General features: G+C 37.0%; 1 protein-coding gene across 2 annotated transcripts in view; it reads right to left on the reverse strand.

Moving 5' to 3' along the window:
* Positions 1 to 11: 11 nt before the first annotated feature.
* The window catches only part of BBS7 (Bardet-Biedl syndrome 7), a 50,853-nt gene continuing 29,155 nt past the window's right edge, over positions 12 to 21,709 (reverse strand). The window contains exons 13-20 of one of the 2 annotated variants that reach the window (XM_032412761.1): positions 19,442 to 19,507; positions 15,416 to 15,555; positions 13,598 to 13,762; positions 4,369 to 4,478; positions 4,132 to 4,235; positions 3,877 to 4,000; positions 1,682 to 1,827; positions 12 to 331 (exon numbers count right to left, since the gene is read on the reverse strand). In XM_032412761.1, coding sequence (XP_032268652.1) covers positions 1,694 to 1,827; positions 3,877 to 4,000; positions 4,132 to 4,235; positions 4,369 to 4,478; positions 13,598 to 13,762; positions 15,416 to 15,555; positions 19,442 to 19,507 — 843 coding nt within the window. In that variant the 3' untranslated portion in view covers positions 12 to 331; positions 1,682 to 1,693. Of the gene's footprint in view, positions 332 to 1,497; positions 1,828 to 3,876; positions 4,001 to 4,131; positions 4,236 to 4,368; positions 4,479 to 13,597; positions 13,763 to 15,415; positions 15,556 to 19,441; positions 19,508 to 21,709 lie in introns of those variants that run through there. The other variant, XM_032412760.1, reaches the window with a different exon arrangement.

The raw sequence follows: 21,709 nt of genomic DNA on the forward strand, positions 1-21,709 counted from the left end.
GTAAGCTGAGTTAAACTTCAGCAATTGTTAGTGTGCCGCCCTAGCCTAACGTTAGCCCTGGGACCTTCAGTTAGCTTAACTGGTTTCCAAAGCTCTAAAAGCTGAGCCACTAACTGGCCTGATAGTCTTGCTCCGGTTATTCAAGGTCTCTGATTCTCAGTTTTCTTATCTATTAATTGGGAGTAAAAATATCTCCATGTCATATGGTTGTCCTGATTATATAATGTGAATAAATCATTAACACGTTGCTCACGTAGTAACTGATACTCAAGTGCCAGACTATAATGTCATCTTACCATTTAGGTGTCTTCAGTCATGCCTTTGAATTTACCTAATGAAGATGCAATTAGGGAAGGTGCCACCTTGAACCACTGTTGATATATATAGAGACATTATCTATCTATCTATCTAAAACAAAAAGTACTATAAGAAATTAAACTAGACAGTCACTGATTTTAATGCATCTTTCCCCAAGCTGTGGCAGCCAACAAAAAGCACCCAGTGAAATTCCAGTGACCTAAATAAAATTATTTGTTCCATTTAGCAATGAAGGTTGTTTAAATATAATAAAAACAATATGACCTTATTAAAATAAAACTCTCAATGATTTGTGCCTTTAACAAATTTTCAAATTTAATATACAAGGCTTGCATATAATAAATATAATGGTAGATAATTAAGAAACATTGTTTTTGACAAATTCATGAGTGTGCCCTTCTTGAAAACATAATTATATAATCTTTATGTCATTTTAAAACAACCTTTAAATACAATATTACCCTGAATATGAAAAAAACATAAATTAAGATTAATGAATAAAACTTCTGTAGCTTTAAAGTCTTATTTCCCTCCATATATGATAAAATGGAAATTAGTGGGTACTAGTGCAGGAAAATCTAAGGAGCCATCACTATTTCTGCACTCTTCACATGTAGTACACTTGTATAGTTTTACTGGTTACAGGGACAGCAAGTGAAGATCCCTTCAATCTGTGCAAGCTCTGCTCATTTCCCTGGCCACAATTTATAGCACTGAACCAACTCAAGCATTTCACAAACTGAGCATGGTTCACGAAACATTACCCAGCAAGAGTGAAATCAGTTGCAAATCAATCTCAACTCCGAGAAAAAATAATTGGTAAGTTATTTCCACTGGTTAACAACGTATACAGTAACCAGGACACAAACCAGGCACCAGAACTTGGGATCTGGTCCCAGCTTTACAAAATAATAACAGCTTGTCCTCTTAATCACTTAACCTCACAGAGAATCAGTTTTCCTATATGACTTGACAAAATAACAATATATATTGTGAAGATTAGATGACGTAATGAATGTAAATACATTTTTGAAAACTGTAAAGTAGTTTATACATGTGGTATAGCTTGTTAAATATTTGAATATATTTTTAATTTTCCAAATATTTCTCAATTTAAAAGTTAAAACATCCACTTGCAAAAAATTCATTAAAATTCCTTATCATCATTCCACTTGTTTTAAAATAAAAACTCTATTTTTAAAAAGCTCCATTTCTCAAAATAGAAGCATTACTAAAAGAAGTCACATCTTAAATATTTTTAGACAATATTAAAAAGCATTTGAAATAAAAGTATGTACAGTTAGCTTGTGCCATAATTCTGTTTTAACATATTTCGTTTAAAAAGACTCCTTTGGAACTTTACCTTGTTTATAGTTCATGCAGCATCAAAGAAAGCAATCAATGCATTTTGGTCATAACTGTCCAGAATCTCCAGTAAAAGAGGTACTTTGGTTTTTACATTGGTGCCTTTGAACTTGAACTTATCTATGAAAAGATCAGTGATCATGCCTATAAAGAAAAATGTTAATTTCCTGTCATTAATTAGTTCTAATAACACAGTACTTAATGAAAGTGAGTGATTACTTGAGAAACTATTTCTAAGCACTCATCACTACATTATTTAATATATAAGCCTAAGGGTATTGATACTTTTTTTTAAAGATTTTATTTATTTAGTTGAGAGAGAGAGCACAGAGGGAGAGTGTGAGGGAGAAGCAGACTCCCCCCAGGTGAGGAGGGAGCCCGATGCAGGACTGGATCCCAGGATCCTGAGATCATGACCTGAGCCAAAGACAGATGCTTAACCGACAGCCACCCAGGCACTCCAACAGATTCTGTTCTTAAGTTCTATTTGAATTAAAATATTCCATCAATATGTTGACCATTCTTGGGGTTTATCCAAGACATGTTTCAGAATTTTTCATATTTTAGAGAGATAATAAAAGGGATATACCAAATATAGCATAATATCCAAGGGGAATGAGTTTCTGCAACAAAATATATGGGTGAATATTCACACTAAGTGGAATAAAAATGACTATAAATAACCTCATGTCAGTTTAAGTGAAATTTTGTCATTAAATTATTAATTCAGATCAAGTCAAATTTGCTGCCAAATCATTTATGAAAGTTTTAGTTTTTAAAGCTTTCTGGATTTTGGAACTGGTAATAATAGAAAACCACCCATCTTCTAAGTTATTATAAGGATAAAAGATCATGTGTTTGCCATATAGTAAATATTAAGATATTAGATATTATTGTTATAGTTTGTGAGCAAGTCCCTGGGTATTAAAATAAATTCATTAGGCAGGTTCAAAGATCAATGTGGATTGATGATACCAACTATGCCAAAAAGATTTGGCATAGTGCAAAAAGCAAGCATTTTGGGGTGAGGAAGTTCTAGTGCAGGCTTTGCCACTACCAATGTGACAACAAATTCTTTAGTGTCAGATTTCAGTTAAAAAAATGTGAAAAATGAAGATAACACCATCTACTTTGCAGAGCTGTTGTAAGGATTAAATATCTGATTAATGAAGATGTTATAAAGAAATAGGAAATAAATAAGCTTAGCTTATATAAAGATCACACACACAAAAATGTTTTCCTTAAGCTGTTCCATCCTTCCTCTTTCTCTCCCTTCCTGCATATCTCCCTCTTGCTCTCAATGTTTTTCAAGACAATTTGTGAAACATCCAACTTGTCACCACCAAAGCAAAACAACTTTTGCTGTAAATTCACAGCACATACATATCCTTTATTACATTTTGCCTAAAAAATATTAAATGCTGCCTTTTGATATTTCACAATATCAACAGAACCTAAAAATTATTTGTGTGAAATATGGCCTACATTTTATTGCTTCATAGGTTATATTCATTTCACACCAGGTTTCTTCATGTAGAGATTAATTTACTACATTACACTTATTTCACTTAATTTTTGCTTTCATTTTTTTCTAGATTTTTTTTTTTTAATTTATTTGTCAGAGAGAGAGAGAGAGCACAAGTAGGGGGAGTGGCAGGCAGAGGGAGAGGCAGAAGCAGGCTCCCCGCTGAGCAGGGAGCCCAATGCAGGACTCCATCCGACTCTGGGATCATGACCTGATCCGAAGGCAGATGCTTAATGGACTGAGCCACCCAGGCTTCCCTTTCCTTTCATTTTTTCAAGTAAAAATATTAAATATTAAAACAAATTTTACAAAATATTTGATGCAATAAATTGGTTGTCACTGGTTCATGATTGCTGTAATCTTCGCTTATCTTTCTGCCTAGCTTCTCTCATGAATTCTTCACAAATAGCCAGTAGAAAAGAAATACAGCAAGGGGCCGCCTGGGTGGCTCAGTTGTTAAGTGTCTGCCTTCGGCTCAGGTCATGATCCCAGGGTCCTGGGATCGAGTCCCACATCGGGCTCCCTACTCGGCGGCAAGCCTGCTTCTCCCACTCCCCCTGCTTGCGTTCCCTCTCTCGCTGTCTCTCTCTCTGTCGAAAAATAAAAATAAAATCTTTAAAAAAAAAAAAAAAGAAATACGCCAAGGTTTTCTAGAACAGTCCACTAACCATACAGTCTTTCAAGATGTGCAGGTTGCTTTTTGTATTCTTCCTGTAGGTGATCTGCCTCTTCTAGAATACAGCGATATTCTGGTATCAGAAAGTTTGTATTTCCCTCATGAACCTGCAACTCCTTATTTAAAATTAAAAAGAGAAGGACTTTAATAATCAAAATCCAATCCAGTGTAACTTTAAAGTCTTTACAATTTTAGAAATCCCATCACAATAAAGTAATGATCATGAGTCCATGAAATGTATACTTACTTTTAAAGCATCAATTAATTGCACTTTCTTAGCCAAAAGCAACTGGTACTCCAGCTTTGGGTGGATTAGCTTTAAAGTGTGTTTGACTGATACTTCATTTATCTCTAGAAGGAGGTGAGTCAGGCACAATTAGCTAAGTCACTTTGATCAGAAATATTCTTATTGTAACAATAACCAAAAAACAATACCCCATAAAGAATGATTTATTTTTCTTCTTCTTTTTTTTTTTTTTTATACCGTATGATATGTTGAGGTTAATCTTCCTTTTGGTAGCTTCTTTAGAGAGCACATCTTTTAGGATGGATATAGTAGAAATGTTGTCAGATTTAAAAACTCCTTCTCCTTTTCTATAAAATTAATATATTTTTAAAAGAACAGCATTAGAAGAAAATACATAAATAGGTCCAGTAAATACATATTTTGTGACTAGCACCTGGTGTTTAGAATTCATTTGATTTTAGATCTCTTTCTATACATTAATATAAAATACATTGTTTATATAAAACATATTTAAATGTGTAACCTTTTACTATTATATAAATTCAAGTTCTGAACATAATTGTGAAACTAAACAAAAGATGTTAGATATATGCCTCCTAAACATATAACAATTTATATAAATCCTTCATTAAAGCATCTTTTTTCTTCACTTTCACCAATAAAATTTCTAACAGCTAACTCCATATGTATATAAAATGCTTTTAGAATTGCTTATTTACATGTAAGTATGTTTTTCTTTGATGTAATCACATAAATTACAACATGACTACATTCTTTATTCTCAAAAGAAAGTTGATATTAAGCCTAAGAATGACAGCTTCTGTTCTTCCATGCCCATCATCCATTGCTACTTCTTATGGACACAGGACCTGTCATCTTCTTTATAGAACCACTTCTTTCTCTTACCCTTCTCAATCCATATACAGTTGATCCTTGAACAATGTGGGGGGTGGGGTGCCAAACCCCTGTAGTCAAAAATCCGCATATAACTTTGGACCTCCCCAAAACTAGTAATACTCTAGTAAACAGTCGATCAACACATATTTTGTGTAAGTATTATATACTATATTTTTACAGTAAAGTTACAGAAAAAAATGTTATTAGGAAAATCATAAGAGAAAATACATTTACAGTACCATATTTATTTAAAAAATCTACATATAAGTGGTCCCATGCAGTTTAAACCTGTGTTGTTTAAGAGTCAACTGTAGTTTCACTGGCACTGGCCTCAAGCCCATTTGTGGGACTTTAAGAGAAAGCATTTAGCAGTGTATATTCCATCCTCCTGACCACAATGGTTCACGGCTCTACAATGACACTCAATCCTGGGATTTTATTGGAACCAGTGGGAAAGAGAGGGTCTATGATACCTGAAAAGATAGAAAACTGGACAGAACTGCTGGTGGCCACTATGGTACTTAATAAGAAAGCCAAAAAAAGACAAGAACGGAGCTGAGCAATGGAAAGGGACAGTCTTATTGTTTTATTTTTTATTTTTTTTAATTTAAATTCAGTTAATTAACATACAATGTATTATTTGTTTCCAGGGTACAGGTCTGTGATTCATCAGTCTTATATAATACCCAGTGCTCATTATAACACATACTTTCCCCAATGTCCACCACCCAGGTACCCCATCCCTCCACCCCCCTCCCCTCCAGCAACCCTCAGTTTGTTTCCTCTGATTAAGAGTCTCTTATGGTTTGTCTCCCTCTCTGGTTTTGTCTTGTTTTATTTTGGAAAGGGATAGTCTTTGTTGTGCCTGAGGCAGATTACTACTGGACTTTTAAATTGTATGAGCTGATAAATTCCTGTTATTCAGTATGTTGGTCTGCTTCTATTTGGTTCCTTCTTATGATAACCAAAAGTTTCCTAATTAACATATATACCATCTTTCATATATTAAATGCTATCTTTTCATTTGGTTTTCACACACACTAATAGTTTATATTAACTAGCTGTAGACAAATGCTAATTCTTTTTTTCTAGGAAGATGATTCATATATATTATTTTGATTCCAATTATGTTTTAGAAATCATGATATTTTCACTAGTCTTTAATTTTAACTGATGATGTTTAACATTAAACACACAGTACCTAGCACTGTGGAATGATTCACATGGTTTATCTTCTTTTAATCATCACAGCTCAATGAAGTGCTATTATTGCCATCCCTCAGAAAAGAAAACTGAAGCTCAGAGAGTTAAATAGTCCAGATAGGGCAAATAGCTGGTAAGTCACAGAGCCATGATCAAACCTACGTACGTCTGCCTCCAAAGCCCCCTTTCTGCATATATATGTATTTTATTCAGGCACCCTAAAAACATTTATTAAGCACCACTATGTTCAAAGCCATGCAGTAGGTACTTGGAGGAAACATATGAAGATAATTAAGAAACTGACTCTGCTCATGAGGAGTTTAAAGTCTAATTTGAAGAGACAAGCTTACATAAAAATCACTATATACTTCAAATAACAATAAATAACCTAAGACAGGTAGGAAGGCTTCAAAATGTAGCTATTAAGTTGAGCCTTGGAGGATAAGTAGAGTTTTGATTGTTTTTTTAAGGGATTTTATAGCTTTATTTTTTTAAAGATTTTTTAAAAATTTATTTATTTTTGAGAGAGAGAGAACGCACAAGCAGGGGGAGCGGCAAACAGAGGGAGAAGCAGGCTCCCTGCTGAGCAAGGAGCCCAATGCAGGACTCTTAATCATAGCAGACAATTCAACATGCCCCTGGCATATTCTGTATTATTATAATAGCATACCTTTGCTCTTTCCCATTCTGTGTCTTTAAATATTCTTTCCTTAACAATCAAAGCTCAGGTCATGATCTCGATGCTGGGATCATGACCTGAGCCAAAGGCAGATGCTTAATGGACTGAGCCACCCAGGCATCCCTATAGTTTTGATTGTTAAGGAAAGACTATTTAAAGACACAGAATGGGAAAGAGCAAAGGTATGCTATTATAATAATACAGAATATGCCAGGGGCATGTTGAATTGTCTGCTATGATTAAAGTGTGAGGTTTACTGTTGATGAAGGATAGTTGGAAGGCAGGCAGGCAGGGACAAGTTCCCCCCACCCCAAGAGGAAACCACCCTTAAAAAGAGTTTACACCACCCTGGAAGGACCCCTCCACCCTTTCCCATATGATAGGTGACAAAAACCTAACTGGATGACAGGTACAGGGAGCGTTAATCAGATTAAAACAGCCAGTCTCAAGAAGCCCATAAAAACCCCTAGACTTAGAAACTCTGGTGGCAACCCTCTTGGATCCCCTCCCTCCTGGGAGCTTTAGTACTATCACTTTGCTATCACTCAATAAACTTCCGCTTTGTTTCCCACCACTCTTGGTCTGGTCTACCTCTTCCATTCTTTGAAGCAGTGTGACCAAGAACCATGGGCACCCACAGAGAAAAAAATCCTGTAACATTTATGGGAGCTCGTCTGGGATCTTCACCATCATTAAGGACAACTAACCGTGAGTAGTGGTCAGTAAGTCTCTCTCTATTCCCCCTCCATTTTGTTTGTTGAAACAATGGGCACCCATCAGCCATGTAAGAGCCATTAGCGCAACTCCCATTCTCAAGTCTCAGGTGACAGGCTCTCTGAGCTCTTTTCCGACTGATCCCCCAACAGAAGTTGGGAATGTTGGTTTGGTAAGGACTCAGAACTCCTTTCGGGGCAGATCACCGATGTGAGGGACCTAGGGAAAACCTAGCAGCAATTGAAGGGCCTGACCAAGGCTACCCTTTGGACACCCAAAGGCTCTCACGGGGACCTGGTTCCTTACTTGTCCATCTAGGCATCCAGAGAGAAACCTCTCTACTACTCTTTCTCAGCTGATTCCTCCCCTAGGAGAATGAGTGGGAAAGCCCAGGATGGTCCCGTAGACATTCCCTTGTTAGTGGTTTGGGTGGCCTCCAAGGGATCTCACTCTGTTCCCTGTTACAGTTAGAAACACTCTCCTGTTTCTGACTCCTCCTATCCTGGGCATTACTAGGAAACCCCTCAGACTGGCTACACCACCTTTGTGAAGGAATGGCCAAGCAGAGCAAAAGAACTAAGATCTAAGGGATCTCCCAACTTTTCAGTTCCATTGGGGCTTATCCCAATGGATAGGTGGATTTCCCCTCTCTGGTGCCCTATCTTGTACCTCCATGTCTGCCAGACAGAACAATTCTACTAAAAGATGATTAAGTGGCTATGCCAGACAGAAGAACTCTACTAAAAGAAGTCTAGTGTATCCATTGACTTCTAAGGGAGTCTTAAGGGTGGGGAAACCAGGGTCACTCTCTGGAGGTAGGAGAATGACTAGGTAAGTGCAACTACTCCCAATACCTCGCAGAGAGGACAGTGGCTCTGGCTATCAGTCGCCTGAGTAGCTAAAGCCACACATCAAGAAAAGATGAGGAGGAACTGAGGTGGGGGATGCCTTTTCCTCTCTTCCCAAGTCTCCCTGATAAACTATAAAAAACTGAGGTAGGGATGCCTTTTCTCTTTTCTTGTAGATGGGTAATTCCCTGACCAAGACCCTTATTCCTTTAGAGACCCTTCCTGGCATTATAGGCTACAGGAAGAGTATCAGACCTATAAATAGCTTAATATCATTTACTTGGATGCCTTCCTGGTTTTAACTGGGGGAAGGCAACTCATTTTCTTTTGTTCTGGGGCATGGCCATGATATAAGTTGGAAGATGAGACATGGCCATCTGAGGGACAATGCCTTCCAGGTTTTAACCGGGAAAAAGGTGGCTCTTTTTCTTCTAATCTCAGCAATGTAGGATTGATCCCAGCCACCTGGCTGCTCTTTTCTGCAGGAGGAACAAAGGAACACCACATCCACATCAAAAGTAGATAGGCAAATGGAGTCTGCAGGGTAATCTCCATGCCTGGCTCCATCCTTCCTAAGGTAAGATTGGGTCTCCTTACGTGTCCCACCCTATCCTGGAACCCCTGCAGGTGCTGAGGGCTTTACACTTTACAAGACTAGGTAGTGCTCAAAGGGGGACCGAGGGGAGGTGCCACTACAAGACCTGAGACGAAGGTGGACCTCAAAGTTTTCCAAACTTGGATGTAATGTTTCTGTTAAGTCAGACCCTCTCCAAAGCAGAAAATCATCAGGTTCTGGCCACTGCTGAAAGATATGGGGATCAAAGGACAGGTTAAGTTTCCAACTGGAGCCCAGGCTGTACCTCCTCAAGACCCCAGTTAGGATCCTAACAATCCCCTTGGAAACTGGTATCACCATCACTTCCAAGCCCACATCACAGAGGGATTGAGCAGTACATGGGGGCTTCTTCCTCATTCATTTACCAGGGTTAATGGCTATAATTGGAGCCAACTGTGGTTAGTCTACCTCAGGACCGAGACTTCAAGGAATATCCCCAAGCAGCTGCTGAAACTCCCTTTGTTTTGGGGAAATTCCCTGTCTTCTCCAGCCTGACATGGACTGGAAATTTCCACTTTGGTAGAAATTTTTTTCTCAGAGTTTGCTCCTCTGTTGAGCTGACAAGGTTTAGAGCAGGGAACAATTCTATCTAGGTTTCCTGAAGGTCAAATAAGCTTGTGTTAAAATGGCAGTTAATCTTGTATATCTTAAAGTTTTCATGGGTAATTGTTAAGAAAGTTTTGCTTGAATGATAAATAGGATTACATCTAGGTCTTTTCCAAATAGAATAAAGTACTAAAGCATTGATTACTGGACATAGGTTTGTGCTTTTAAGGATATTTGGGTCTGTTGCTAAATAATGGTGGTTAATCTTAAAGTTTTCATGGGTAATTGTTAGGATACCTTTCAAAGTCTCTGGTAAAAGATATTTGCATCTGTTGGTAAACATGATGCTGTCAACCCGAATTCAGGAAGAAAACACCAATAGTTTTCTTAGAAAGGTTGAGAGAGGCTCTCATTAAATACACAGCTATCTCCCCCGGTTCTCCCGAGGCCAAAATCACTCTTAAAGACCCAATCAGCCCCAGATATTCAGAAAAAACTGCAAAAGTTGGCTCTTGGCCCCGAAGGGACCCTAGAAGAGCTCTAATGAGCTGCCAGTGGGTCTTCTACAATCAGGACCAAGAGGAGAGTAAGGGAGAGAAGCTAAAGAGGAAGTCTGAGCCTTTGGTTGCAACCTTGCATGCCACTGCCAGCTTGGCCTCCCAAGGCTCTGGCACCAAATGCAATCTCTGTGGCCGCCCGGGACGTTGGAAGTGAGAATGCCCCCATTGGCATAAACCAAGGGCCTGTAACCCTTGTCCTACTTGTGGAGGGGGACACTGCAAATCTGAATGCCCTTGGGGACCTCAACCTGCAAGAGCTCAGGTGGCCAGTGCCCCTGATTGGGACTGATGGGGCCTGATGGGGCCTGGGGCTCTACATGGTAGCTCCTCCAAAGTAGCTCACCATAGTAACCCAGAGCCTCAGGTAATTTTGGAAATAGAAGGAAAACCAGTCGATTTCCTTCTTGATGCTGGAGCCACCTGTTCTGTTCTAGTCTCCGCCCCGGGCCAACTGTCCAACCGCAGTGTTGTCATTAAGGGCGTCACTGGGTGACCCATAGCCAAATTCTTTTCTCACCTTCTGGGATGCACCTGGGGAGATCTAATTTTCTTGCACTCTTAATACCTGAGAGCCCCACACTTCTCTTAGGTAGAGATATTAACTCTCATATTGATAGCCCCTGGGAAAACTAGCAATTGCCTCCCTTTAATAGAGGCTAATATTAATTCCCAGGTCTGGGCAACTCAGGCTGAAGTGGGTCGGACCTTAACAGCAGTGCCGCTTCCCGTACACCTTAAGGACCCCACAACTTTCCTTTGTTGGAAAAGTTTTTTGGGTATAACAGGACACTGTCGCTCACGGATACCAGGATAAGGAGAAACAGCATGCCTCCTCTATCGGTTGACCAAGGACACCCAGACAGCTGGTACCCATCTATTAATGTGGGATCCAGAGTTAGAAAAAGCTTTTACAAATCTCAAGAGGGCCTTGCTCAGTGCCCCAGCTTTAAAGGGAATGGCCTTGGGTGTCAGGGAGTTAGCTCAACAGCAAATGGGATATTTAAGCAAAGAGTTGGATCTGCTGGCTTATGGCTGGCTGGCATGCCTTAAGGGCAGCAGCGACTGCCCACTCTTGATTCCCGAAGCTACCAAGTACTTGTTAGAGCCTGTCTGGGAAGGCCCGCATACTGTGATTTTAGCCACTCCAACAGCAACGTGCCTGAATTTGAAGCCTGAATCCACCATTCCAGAGTCAAACCCTGGTCCCCAACAGGGCCTAAAAACAATCCGTCTGTGAACCCAGGGAAGACCTCAAATTAGGCTTGAAGCGACAAGACACAGATAATGTTACTCTCCCTACATAATCTATCTCTCCCTGAACCCCTGGCTGTACTCGGTCTTGCACTGTGCTTTGGGCCTTGCCTCTTAAATGCCCTAACCTGATTTATAAGGAGCCTCACATGGAGCCTCATATCTACAGGGGACCCCTTGATAGATCGGGATGAAAGGAACACTGACTGCCACTCCATCCAATGCCCCTGACCAGCAGGAAGTAGCTACAATGTGTCATCGTCCTTTTTCCCTAACAGAAGTTAGGGTTACCTCTTTGGGGGGGGGGGAATGAGGGGTAGTTGGAAGGCAGGCAGGCAGGCAGGGACAAGTTCCCCCCACCCTGAGAGGAAACCAACCTTAAAAAGAGTTTACACCACCCTGGAAGGACCCCTCCACCCTTTCCCACTGATAGGTGACAAAAACCTGACTGGATGACAGGTACAGGGAGCATTAATCAGATTAAAACAGCCAGTCTCAAGAAGCCCATAAAAACCCCTAGACTTAGAAACTCTGGTGGCAACCTTCTTGGATCCCCTCCCTCCTTGGGAGCTTTAGTACTATCACTTTGCTATCACTCAATAAACTTCGCTTTGTTTCCCACCACTCTTGGTCTGGTCTACCTCTTCCATTCTTTGAAGCAGTGTGACCAAGAACCGTGGGCACCCACAGAGAAAAAAAACCCTGTAACACTGTGGTACTTGAAAACAGGAGTCATTGCTACAGGTTTAGACACATGTAAGATCCCCTGAAGGTTTTACAGTAAAACACCTTCATAGAACTGATGCAAAAAAAACAGTTATATCTCTGGAGACTTCTTGATCTCAAAAGGCTGCATTCTGAGGTAAAATTATGTGTTCACTGCTATTTCCAGAACTTAGCATGGTAAAGTCTCACCTAGGAAGCAAGAAGTAGAATACCTCAATAATCTGCTTAGGGAAAGAATCCTAGACAAGAAACTCCCTCATCTCCAAACAAAATAATAAAAACAAAAAAACCCAAAAGGCCAAACAAACCTACAGATGTGAGAAAGAGAATGAAGCACCTTAAAGAAGTATGAGAGCAACCCTCTCGAGTCCCCTCCCTCTTTGGGAGCTTTGTACTATCACTCAATAAACTCTGCTTTGCTGCCCACCCAAAAAAAAAGAGGTGCCTGGGTGGTTCAGCCGGTTAAGCATCTGCCTTCAGCTCAGGTCATGATCCCAGGGTCCTGGGATTGAGCCCCCTCATTGGGTTCCCTGCTCAGTGGGGAGTCTGCCTCCACCCCCCCCCCCCCCCCCCCCCCGCCCCGGTCTCTTGGGCGCACGCCCCCCCCCCAAAAAAAACCTAAAAAAAAAAAAAAAAAAAAAAAGAGGGTACAAGTTCAAAAGCAGACAGAAAAATTAGCCTTACCCAAGAAGTAGGTCATTTCACATTCAGAGATAGGAACAAAGGAGAAGGAAAATTTAGCCTCTACTCTATTCAGAAACAAATTATGGAAGCCTATGGGAGATAAGTAGTGATAGTGAAGGGGCAGGAGTGCAACTAGGAGCTTAAGAAGAGTGTAGCAACTAGGAGCTTAAGAAGAGTGTAGAAGAATATGACCTCCACCTTTTAACACGATAGCTTCAAAAGCCTCTATGTTCTAAACTCTCAAGTTCTGAGCCATTTCCTATTTTTGCATAAATTTAACTGGAATTTTTATTGGAATTAGAATAAATGTTTGAAACAATTTGGGAAGGACTGCCATGTTTACAATGTCTTCGTATTGATGACTATAAAATATATTACTCCATTTAATCAAGTCTTATGTCAATAAAATTTTAGTTTTCTTCATGTAAGTTCTGCATATTTCTAATGAATATTCCTACAGATTTTTATATGGATATTTTGTTATTATTGCTACTCTGAAAGGGTCTTTTCAAATAGTTTATTTTCTAACTGGTTATCGTTGGGAATAGGAAAGACTGATCTTCCATACTCATCTTTATTCAATCATTTCTAAGCTCAGTAATTCTACTTGTTTTTCAATAGATTCTTTTGTACAGTATAGGTTTTCAATCACATTATTTTCAAGTTATTCCTGCCTTAAAACAAAAATTAGAAATTCCATTTATATAAAAACACTTGTGAACCAATAATAAGTTTTATTTACCTGTAGGTACTTTCAAGTTGTGTATCCAGGAAGGTGTTCTGAAAGTAAAATGTCACACATTCTCCTGCTGGAGGTTTTTCAGGAACTTCAGGCAGGCAAAAAACCACCCAGGAGTGAACTTCAGCAAAACTGAATTGGCCCGTTAAAGTCAGTGTATTCATGGGTCTGAAATTTAATGGCGGAGGTACACATTTGTGTGTGGGAATACGTGGAGGTAATTTATATACACAACACATGAACAAACAGAATTCTGCAATAGTGTTTAAACAAATATAAAAGTATCCATTTAATTTTCCTCAGATTAATATTAACCATCAGATAACTAAAAATTTCAATTTCATGGGAAAAAGAATGCTTATATCTGTGCTTTTAATATTCAATTAAGTAACATAATAGCTTTACAAATAAAATTCAGTTTATCCAGGTAGACTTCATTTTTTAAAAGTTCATCTATATAAACTATAAAACGTACTTACATAAGAATTTCCTGAGGGAAAGAATCAGCATAATGTGAAGGCAAAGAATTGGGCTTTCAAGTAAAATAGACATGGAACTGAATGAAACCTTGCTCCATTATTTACCAGCTGTTTACTAACTCTGAGCCATTGGGCAAGTTGGAGAAAAATACCTGCTATCTTGCGGGGATATGGAATAATGCTTTCTATTTTGCAAAATCACACATAGACATATGCACATATACACAAAAGGCTGTAAAATAAATAAATTTAAATAAATCAAATGGATAATTACAAACAGTTAAGAAAATGCAAAGTTTAAGGGATTAAAGATTCAGAGGAATTTTAAGAAGATACAAAATTAAGAAGGGACTTTTGAGATCATCCTGACCAACCCTCTCATTTGCAGATAAGAAAACTAAAACCCAGAGAGATTAAGTGCTTTCCCCAAAGCTAAAGAGGGACATTAGATAAGATACAAGATTAGAATCTTAGTCTCTTGATTCCCAGTTTGCTGTTCTTTCCAGCACACCATGCATGCTACCTCCACTAACAACAACTTAGACTTCAAAACAGGAAGATACCACAAAGAGAATCTATTCTCTTTAATGTTTTCCAAAAATCCAAAAATCTTCCCTATAAATATTTTCCCTTACATCTTATTTAAATTACATATCTTTAAAATTACAAACTGCAATAGAAAAAACATGGGCTTTGGCCTCCAATCAAGTTTCCTGTCAGCAAGTTACTTTTCCAAGCCTCCATTTCTCATTTGTAAAATGGAGACATTACTACCTGTCTTGCTTGCTGTCAAACTTAAATGATAATGCCTATGCACCTAGCAAAATGTACAGCAGAGGGGAAAGTATTCAGTAATTATTACTTCTTTCCCTTCTTCATTTAAGCCCATGGCCTCTCATCTTTAGGAAAGAAAGTGAAAAACTACCAACAGGAGGATGCTTAAGTTGGAATGGAAGTCAGAAATAAGGGACTATCACAACCAATTGCTTTACCAGTATTCCCTGAGGTGAAATAGAAAGCAAATATAATGTTTGAGGCTAATATTATAAGATCCTATTCACAGAAAAACTCATGCTAAATCCTATTTATTCATCATAGGTGTTTGGGAGAGAGAACTATTACTCTACTGATATCAGAATGGTAATATATGAGAAAGATAGGAAAGTTCAACTCAAACCAACCATTAAAAGAAGACAAATTTTATATTAAAAATATGAATCCATACTATTTAATTTTTAAAATGTATAAATAGCTACCAGAATTTATACTATTAAAATCAAAAGCAAGTTTATTTGCATCACGTAATATCCTAAAAAATAAATTCCTTCCTCCTTTGTCCTACCTGTCATGATCAATAAAGTGAGTTCTTTGATGGAGTGAAAGGGGTTTGATAAGGTATTGGCGGACCTGACAGGTTTTAGGTTGAATCCTTGGAGTCACATATGCTTGAAGTGTGCCATACTGGCCTTCAATTGAACGAATCTGATTTAACACAAAAGAGAAAAGAAAATAAAAATAATCTAGCAGCATAACATAAATGTTATCTTTAAAATGTTCAACACAAGTAATCAAGTAATTAGACTTTACTCTCTTCTGTAATATTCTGAAGTAAATGACATTCTATTAGACAACTACTTTTTACCTAGAGTAAAGAAAAATTTAAAAAGATTTTGGCTGTCAAAAGCAAACTTAATCTATCTATAAAAGTTATCCCCACCACATACATTTAGGTGATTTGTCTACACTTAGCTGTGCTATGCCATTCCAAAAAACACACATTCTCACATACTACCCACCGCATCTAAAAACAGGTGTATAAATATATTTCATAAGATTCACATAAAAAATGGTTAAAATTTAGACATTTTTGCTGAGGGGATAAGTGAGTTTTTCAAAGAACTAAAACTTAAATGGAATACTTCATTTCTCATGAGGATATTACAGCATACAGTTATTGTTATAAAAAATCAATTGACAGAGGGGTGCCTGGGTGGCTCACTTGGTTAAGCGTTTGCCTTTGTCTCAGGTCATGATCTCAGGGTTCTGGGATTGAGCCCCGTATTGGGCTCCCTGCTCAGTGAGGAGTCTGCTTCTCCCTCTGTCCCTCCTGTGCTCTGCTCTCTCTCAAATAAATAAAATCTTAAAAAAAAAATCTATTGACAGAAAAAATGTTACCAAGAACTTAATTCTTGATTTTCTATGAAAATAGAGAAGTATACACCATCTAATTATTACATATTTGGATTAGGAAATTCTTTTGCGCTATTTTAAATATACCCGGTTGGATATCCTGAGAATTCAAAACTTAACAGAAAATAATAATTCATTAAACTGTGAAGAACTAATTTTAGAGGAGTTGGAGAGTTGTCCAGCTTCTCCCTCCTGGCCCATTTTCCGCTCCTCTCAGTTCGAATTCATGAGATGGATTGTGGTACCTCTTGTATCACAATGGTAGCTTCTCTAAACTAGCTGATATTTTAATTCATACTTTTCTTAGCATGTTGCGGGCGGGGGGGAATCAATGTTTTACCTAAATGGGAAACATAAATAAAAGTTTAAAGCAAGGTTTTCTGCAGATGTTACACTTCCAATATTGCTCTAAATGGAAAGAGGAAAGATAAAAATAAAAAATACATCTGATACAGCTATATTTTAGGGTTTCTTTTTAAAAGGTAAGTTTACACTGGCACATAATTTTTTCCAGAATAAAAATTCATACTGCTTTCTTTGATTATATAACAATTCATATTCATTATTAAAAAATATAAAGAAAAATTAGGATGAACATATAAGTCACCTAAAATCCTGCCACCCAGAGATGATCATTAGTGCTATTTTGGTAGTTATGCCTTCATACATTTCTCTATGCACACGTACAAAAACAAAAGCATAATTTCATATGAATAAATTCTATTTATATCATAGATATCTTTGTTTTTATTTCTAATAATCACTTTTTTCCTTTATCTTTGCCTCTCCTAATGCCATCACCTCCCACCCACTCCCATTCCACTCATGCTTTCCCCCTACTGCATAATCTATCATACCAGACAGATGTGTTTCTTTTCATATCTTTCTTATATATATAGGGATTTTATCTACATTTTGTTTTTCATGGGATTCACTCCATGTTAACAGGAATAGATCAATGAATTCTTAATTGCAGCTGTGCTATATTCTATGGAATGCATAAACAGCTATTTATTCAACCATTCAATTATTAAATATTCACTTTGGTTCCACTTTTCTGCCTCTACAAACAATGCTGCAGTTAAATACATATCTGTGTGTATAATACTGTGATTTTATTGCTATAAAATAGATTCCTCCAAATGGGACTGTTGCTTATTTTTCCGAAGTGGCTATTACAATTCTTATTTTCTTCAGCTACAATTGAGAATGTCCTTTTTCTCAACCCTGCCATCTGGTGATGTTGCTTTTTAAAATTTTTTGCCAACCTGTTAGATCCAGAAAATCTATTTTGTTTATTTTAATTTGAATTTCCCTAACTAATAATAAGATAGAACATTTTTTAAAAATATTTGTTAGCTCTTTTGACTCCTTGTGTGAACTGTCTATCCATATTCTTTGCCTATTTTCCTTACTGGGTAGTCTTTTTTTTTTTTTTTTTTTTTAACAAGTTATAGGCAGTCTTTGTATTTTATTGATATTCACCCATTACCTAGAAGACAACTAAATTTCCTTCTTTTTAAAAATAATTAGGTACTTAACTCATCTGAATTTATTTTTTATATATGGCATTAAGATAAGAATCCACTTAATTTTCTTTCAGATAGATGCCAATTGTGTCAACACCAATTTTTAAATAGACATAGTAATTTAATAGAATTTTTTTTTTTTTTAAGATTTTATTTACTTGACAGAGAGAGACACAGCGAGAGAGGGAACACAAGCAGGGGCAGAGGGAGAGGGAGAAGCAGGCTTCCCGCTGAGCAGGGAGCCCGATGGGGGGCTCGATCCCAGGACACTTAGGATCATGACCTGAGCCGAAGGCAGACGCTTAATGACTGAGCTACCCAGGCGCCCCAGGAGAATTTCTTTCTACATAAAAATGCCATCCATTAAATTTCCATAAATGTGTAGTGGGCTCTATTTCTAGAGTATTCTGTTGCACTGCCTATTTACTTAGGCCTTGTAAATACCCTACATTATTTTTATTATAGTAGTTTTATGGTACGTTTTACCATATGGCAAGATAAGTTCGACCTTTTTCTTCTTTTTCAGTAGTTTTCTCGCATCTATTATTGCATCCAATTTTAAAAAAAGAACACAGCTTTTTAATATTTTTAGGCCTACTTCCCAATTTATTGGCACAGTCTTGTTCAGTGGAAATGTAATTTAAAATGCTTAATTAAGTTACATAAAATATGTTTAAGTATATTCCTTTAGAAAAAAAATTTATTCCAGTTTTCAATTTTTCTTTCAAAATACACAAAAGGGAACTTATGCAGACTAAAATAAATTGTTTAGAAAAAAACCTACATTTAACTGGAATTTCCTTAACTAGATGTGAAAAAGTTATTATGTTAACAGCATCTCTCTTGAAATAAACAGGCTTTGAGTCTGAACATCAGGAACATTATGAAAAAAGTTATAGTCCCTAATAACCTCACACAAATTAAGTAACTAAAACAGATTTGTGTGATACAATCAGTATTTAATTATAAGGGAGATCACATTACTAAATTGCTAAAGAAAACATTGAAAGATCTCTAGATGATAATAAATGACATTATTGGAAATCCGAGTGGTAGGAAAATATAGGGCAAATGCTCAGATACTTCAATAACCAAATTATGGACAATGACTGGATCAAACGAACTGTAGAAACAAATCAGTGAAATCTAAATACTAAATATTTGATGATACTAAGTTATTGTTAATTTTCCTTAGGTGTGATAATAGTATTGTGGTTATGTTTTAACAAACAGTTCTTATCTTTTGGATATATGTACAGAAATATTTACAAATGAAATTATAAAATATCTTATACTTGCTTCAAAATAATTTGGAATGGACAGTGACAGTATAAACAAGAATGCCATGAGTTGGTGACTGTTGAAGCTGAAGTCATTACCTTTACGTAGGTTTGAAACTTTCCATAATAGAGGATTAGAAAAAAAATTCCACTTAGAGGAAATTCAGGATGGATAATTTTAGAGAAGCCAATAGCAGACATAATGGTTGGGGCTGAGTTAAAACCTCACTGGTCATCCAAAAATCATTACTCCAAATGACTCAGTTCAGGGAGAAAATAATACAAAGAAATGATATCATATGTTGTAAGATACGCCAAGGGGAAGAAAAGTTCAAGCTTTCAATTAAAGGTAATTTCAAATGTTTTTACCTTGAGTTCCAGCCTTGTAGTATTTGCCTGGCACCGATAAGTAGCAAGAAGAAAGTTGTCATTTGACTGGGAAGAATTCAAAGTTGAAGAAAAAGGATGAATTCACATTTTTAATAATAAAAACATCAATAATAATAATGCTTACCATTTACTAAGCACATATCATTTGGGTGACACTGTGATGTGCTTTTTTTATTCTTGCAAACAACCCTATGTGAAGTTTTACTAAGTAAGTTTTAACAGACAAGAAACTGCAGCATTACAGGTTAGGAAAATTTCCCAAAAGCTAGTAAGTAATGAAACTGGAATTCAAATTCATATCTTTTAAGATTCTAAAGCTCACGCTCTTTCATCCTGAGCTTCTACAATAACATTTAAATATTAATTGTCCTAAAAATTTAACTGACAGCACACACTCCTAATGTTTATATTAAAAGACAAAAACATCAGTGTTTGGTGTTGACTGTCTTTGACTTTCACAAATACTTTTAGAGGACTAAGAAATATCTCCTCTCTGTATTTCCAGCAAATAGCACAGTGCCTGGGATGATACTGTAAGCATTCAATACATGCTTGTTGAATTAAAGTGGAGAGGTTACTTCAAATATTATAACTTCCTGAACCTGAATATTAAACTACTAAAAATAGAGAAATATATCTGTGTGCAGGAATTGCAAAAACAAATCAACTTGAAATATTTAGTATTCAGTGTTCATGTACTGCTATTTCCCTATTTTTAATAAATAACTGAAGAAATAAAAAAGATAATATCAAAAAGAAAATTTGAGCATTTTAATTTCAAATCATTTAAATTTAATAAACACAGAATATCAGTCAACCTAAAAATAAATATGCTTTCATGTGATTAAAAACAAATGTTATATACTTAAGTATTTATGGATAGGATGATAAAGATTAAAATACATGAAAGTTCTGGGATTAGGTTTGGGATAGGAGAAGGAGAAGAGCATAAAACAAGACTGGTCATATGTTGAAGTTAATGATGAGTACATGGAGGTTATTATACTACTCTTTCTACTTCTATATATACTTGAAATCTCCATAACAAGGTGGTTTTAAAGCCATCATTCTAGAAAATGGATTTTAAATTAATATAAAATACTCATTTCAAAGAATCCTGCAGTGATGTAAATAAAATAGTTTAATCTTTCACAGCAACTAAGAAATTAAAATTTTAAGATCAACTTGATATTTTAAATGAAAATTAAAATGTAGGACCTAATCTTTGTTTTATTCTCAAACAGGGATGACAAATCATATATATTACATAATACAACTTATAAAATCTCTTATCAAAAAAAGTTTTACTATAAAATTATATTGAAAACTATTCCCTAATATAGCTATCAACTTTGTTCTTCCTCTATTCTTTTCATTCCTCCCTTTTTATGTGTGTAACTACCTGCCAACTCTAGTCACCATCTCCTGCTCTGGCTTGCCTTCTTCAATACAACTACTCCAGACCTTATCTTTACCCTAACTTCTCTTCAGGAGCCACACTTAGCTCTGAGAATGCTAGTCAGCTAGTACTAAGCAGAAAGAAGTGATATAGTAAGCATATCCAAAACCTCTGACACACTCTCATCCAAGGTACTTTGCACATGGTAAGTACTCAACAAATATCTACTAAATAAAGGTTAAGCAAGATTCAACAAGCCCAGAAAAGGTGAAAAAGAACAGGCAGAAGGAACAGACCATGTTCAAATGGAGGATGTGTGAAACTATATAGCATTTTCAAGAAATTTTAAGAACTTCAGTTTGGCAGAAATAATGTGCATGGGAGGGAAGGTAGCAGCTGGTAAGAGATAAGCTAGAGATATAATCAAGAGCTGAATCATAGAAAGTTGTTATGCCACAATGAGAAATCTAGACTTATATGCAGCAGGGAATAAGGAATCTTTAAAAGGTTTTGAGAAAAGAAACGACAGAGAGATGTTTATACTTTAGGAAGACCTCTCTGGTGGTAGTGTACAGCAGAGCCTCGAGGTGAGAGGCAATACTGGGGGCAAAAAAACTGGTGACGAGTAATTCAAGCAAACATGATAAGGGCCTGGAAAGTTAACAGAAGTGGAAATGAAGGGGCGCCTGGGTGGCTCAGTCCATTAAGAGTCTGCCTTCAGCTCACGTCATGATCTCGGGGTCCTGGGATGGGCCTTGAATCGTCGGGCTCTCTGCTCAGTAGGGAGTCTTTGCTTCTCCCTCTTCCTCTATCCCTTCCCTTGCTTATGCTCTCTCTCTCTCAAGTAA

Source organism: Phoca vitulina, unplaced genomic scaffold (genome assembly GCF_004348235.1).
Source record: "Phoca vitulina isolate PV1807 unplaced genomic scaffold, GSC_HSeal_1.0 scaffold14, whole genome shotgun sequence".
NCBI lineage: Eukaryota > Metazoa > Chordata > Mammalia > Carnivora > Phocidae > Phoca > Phoca vitulina.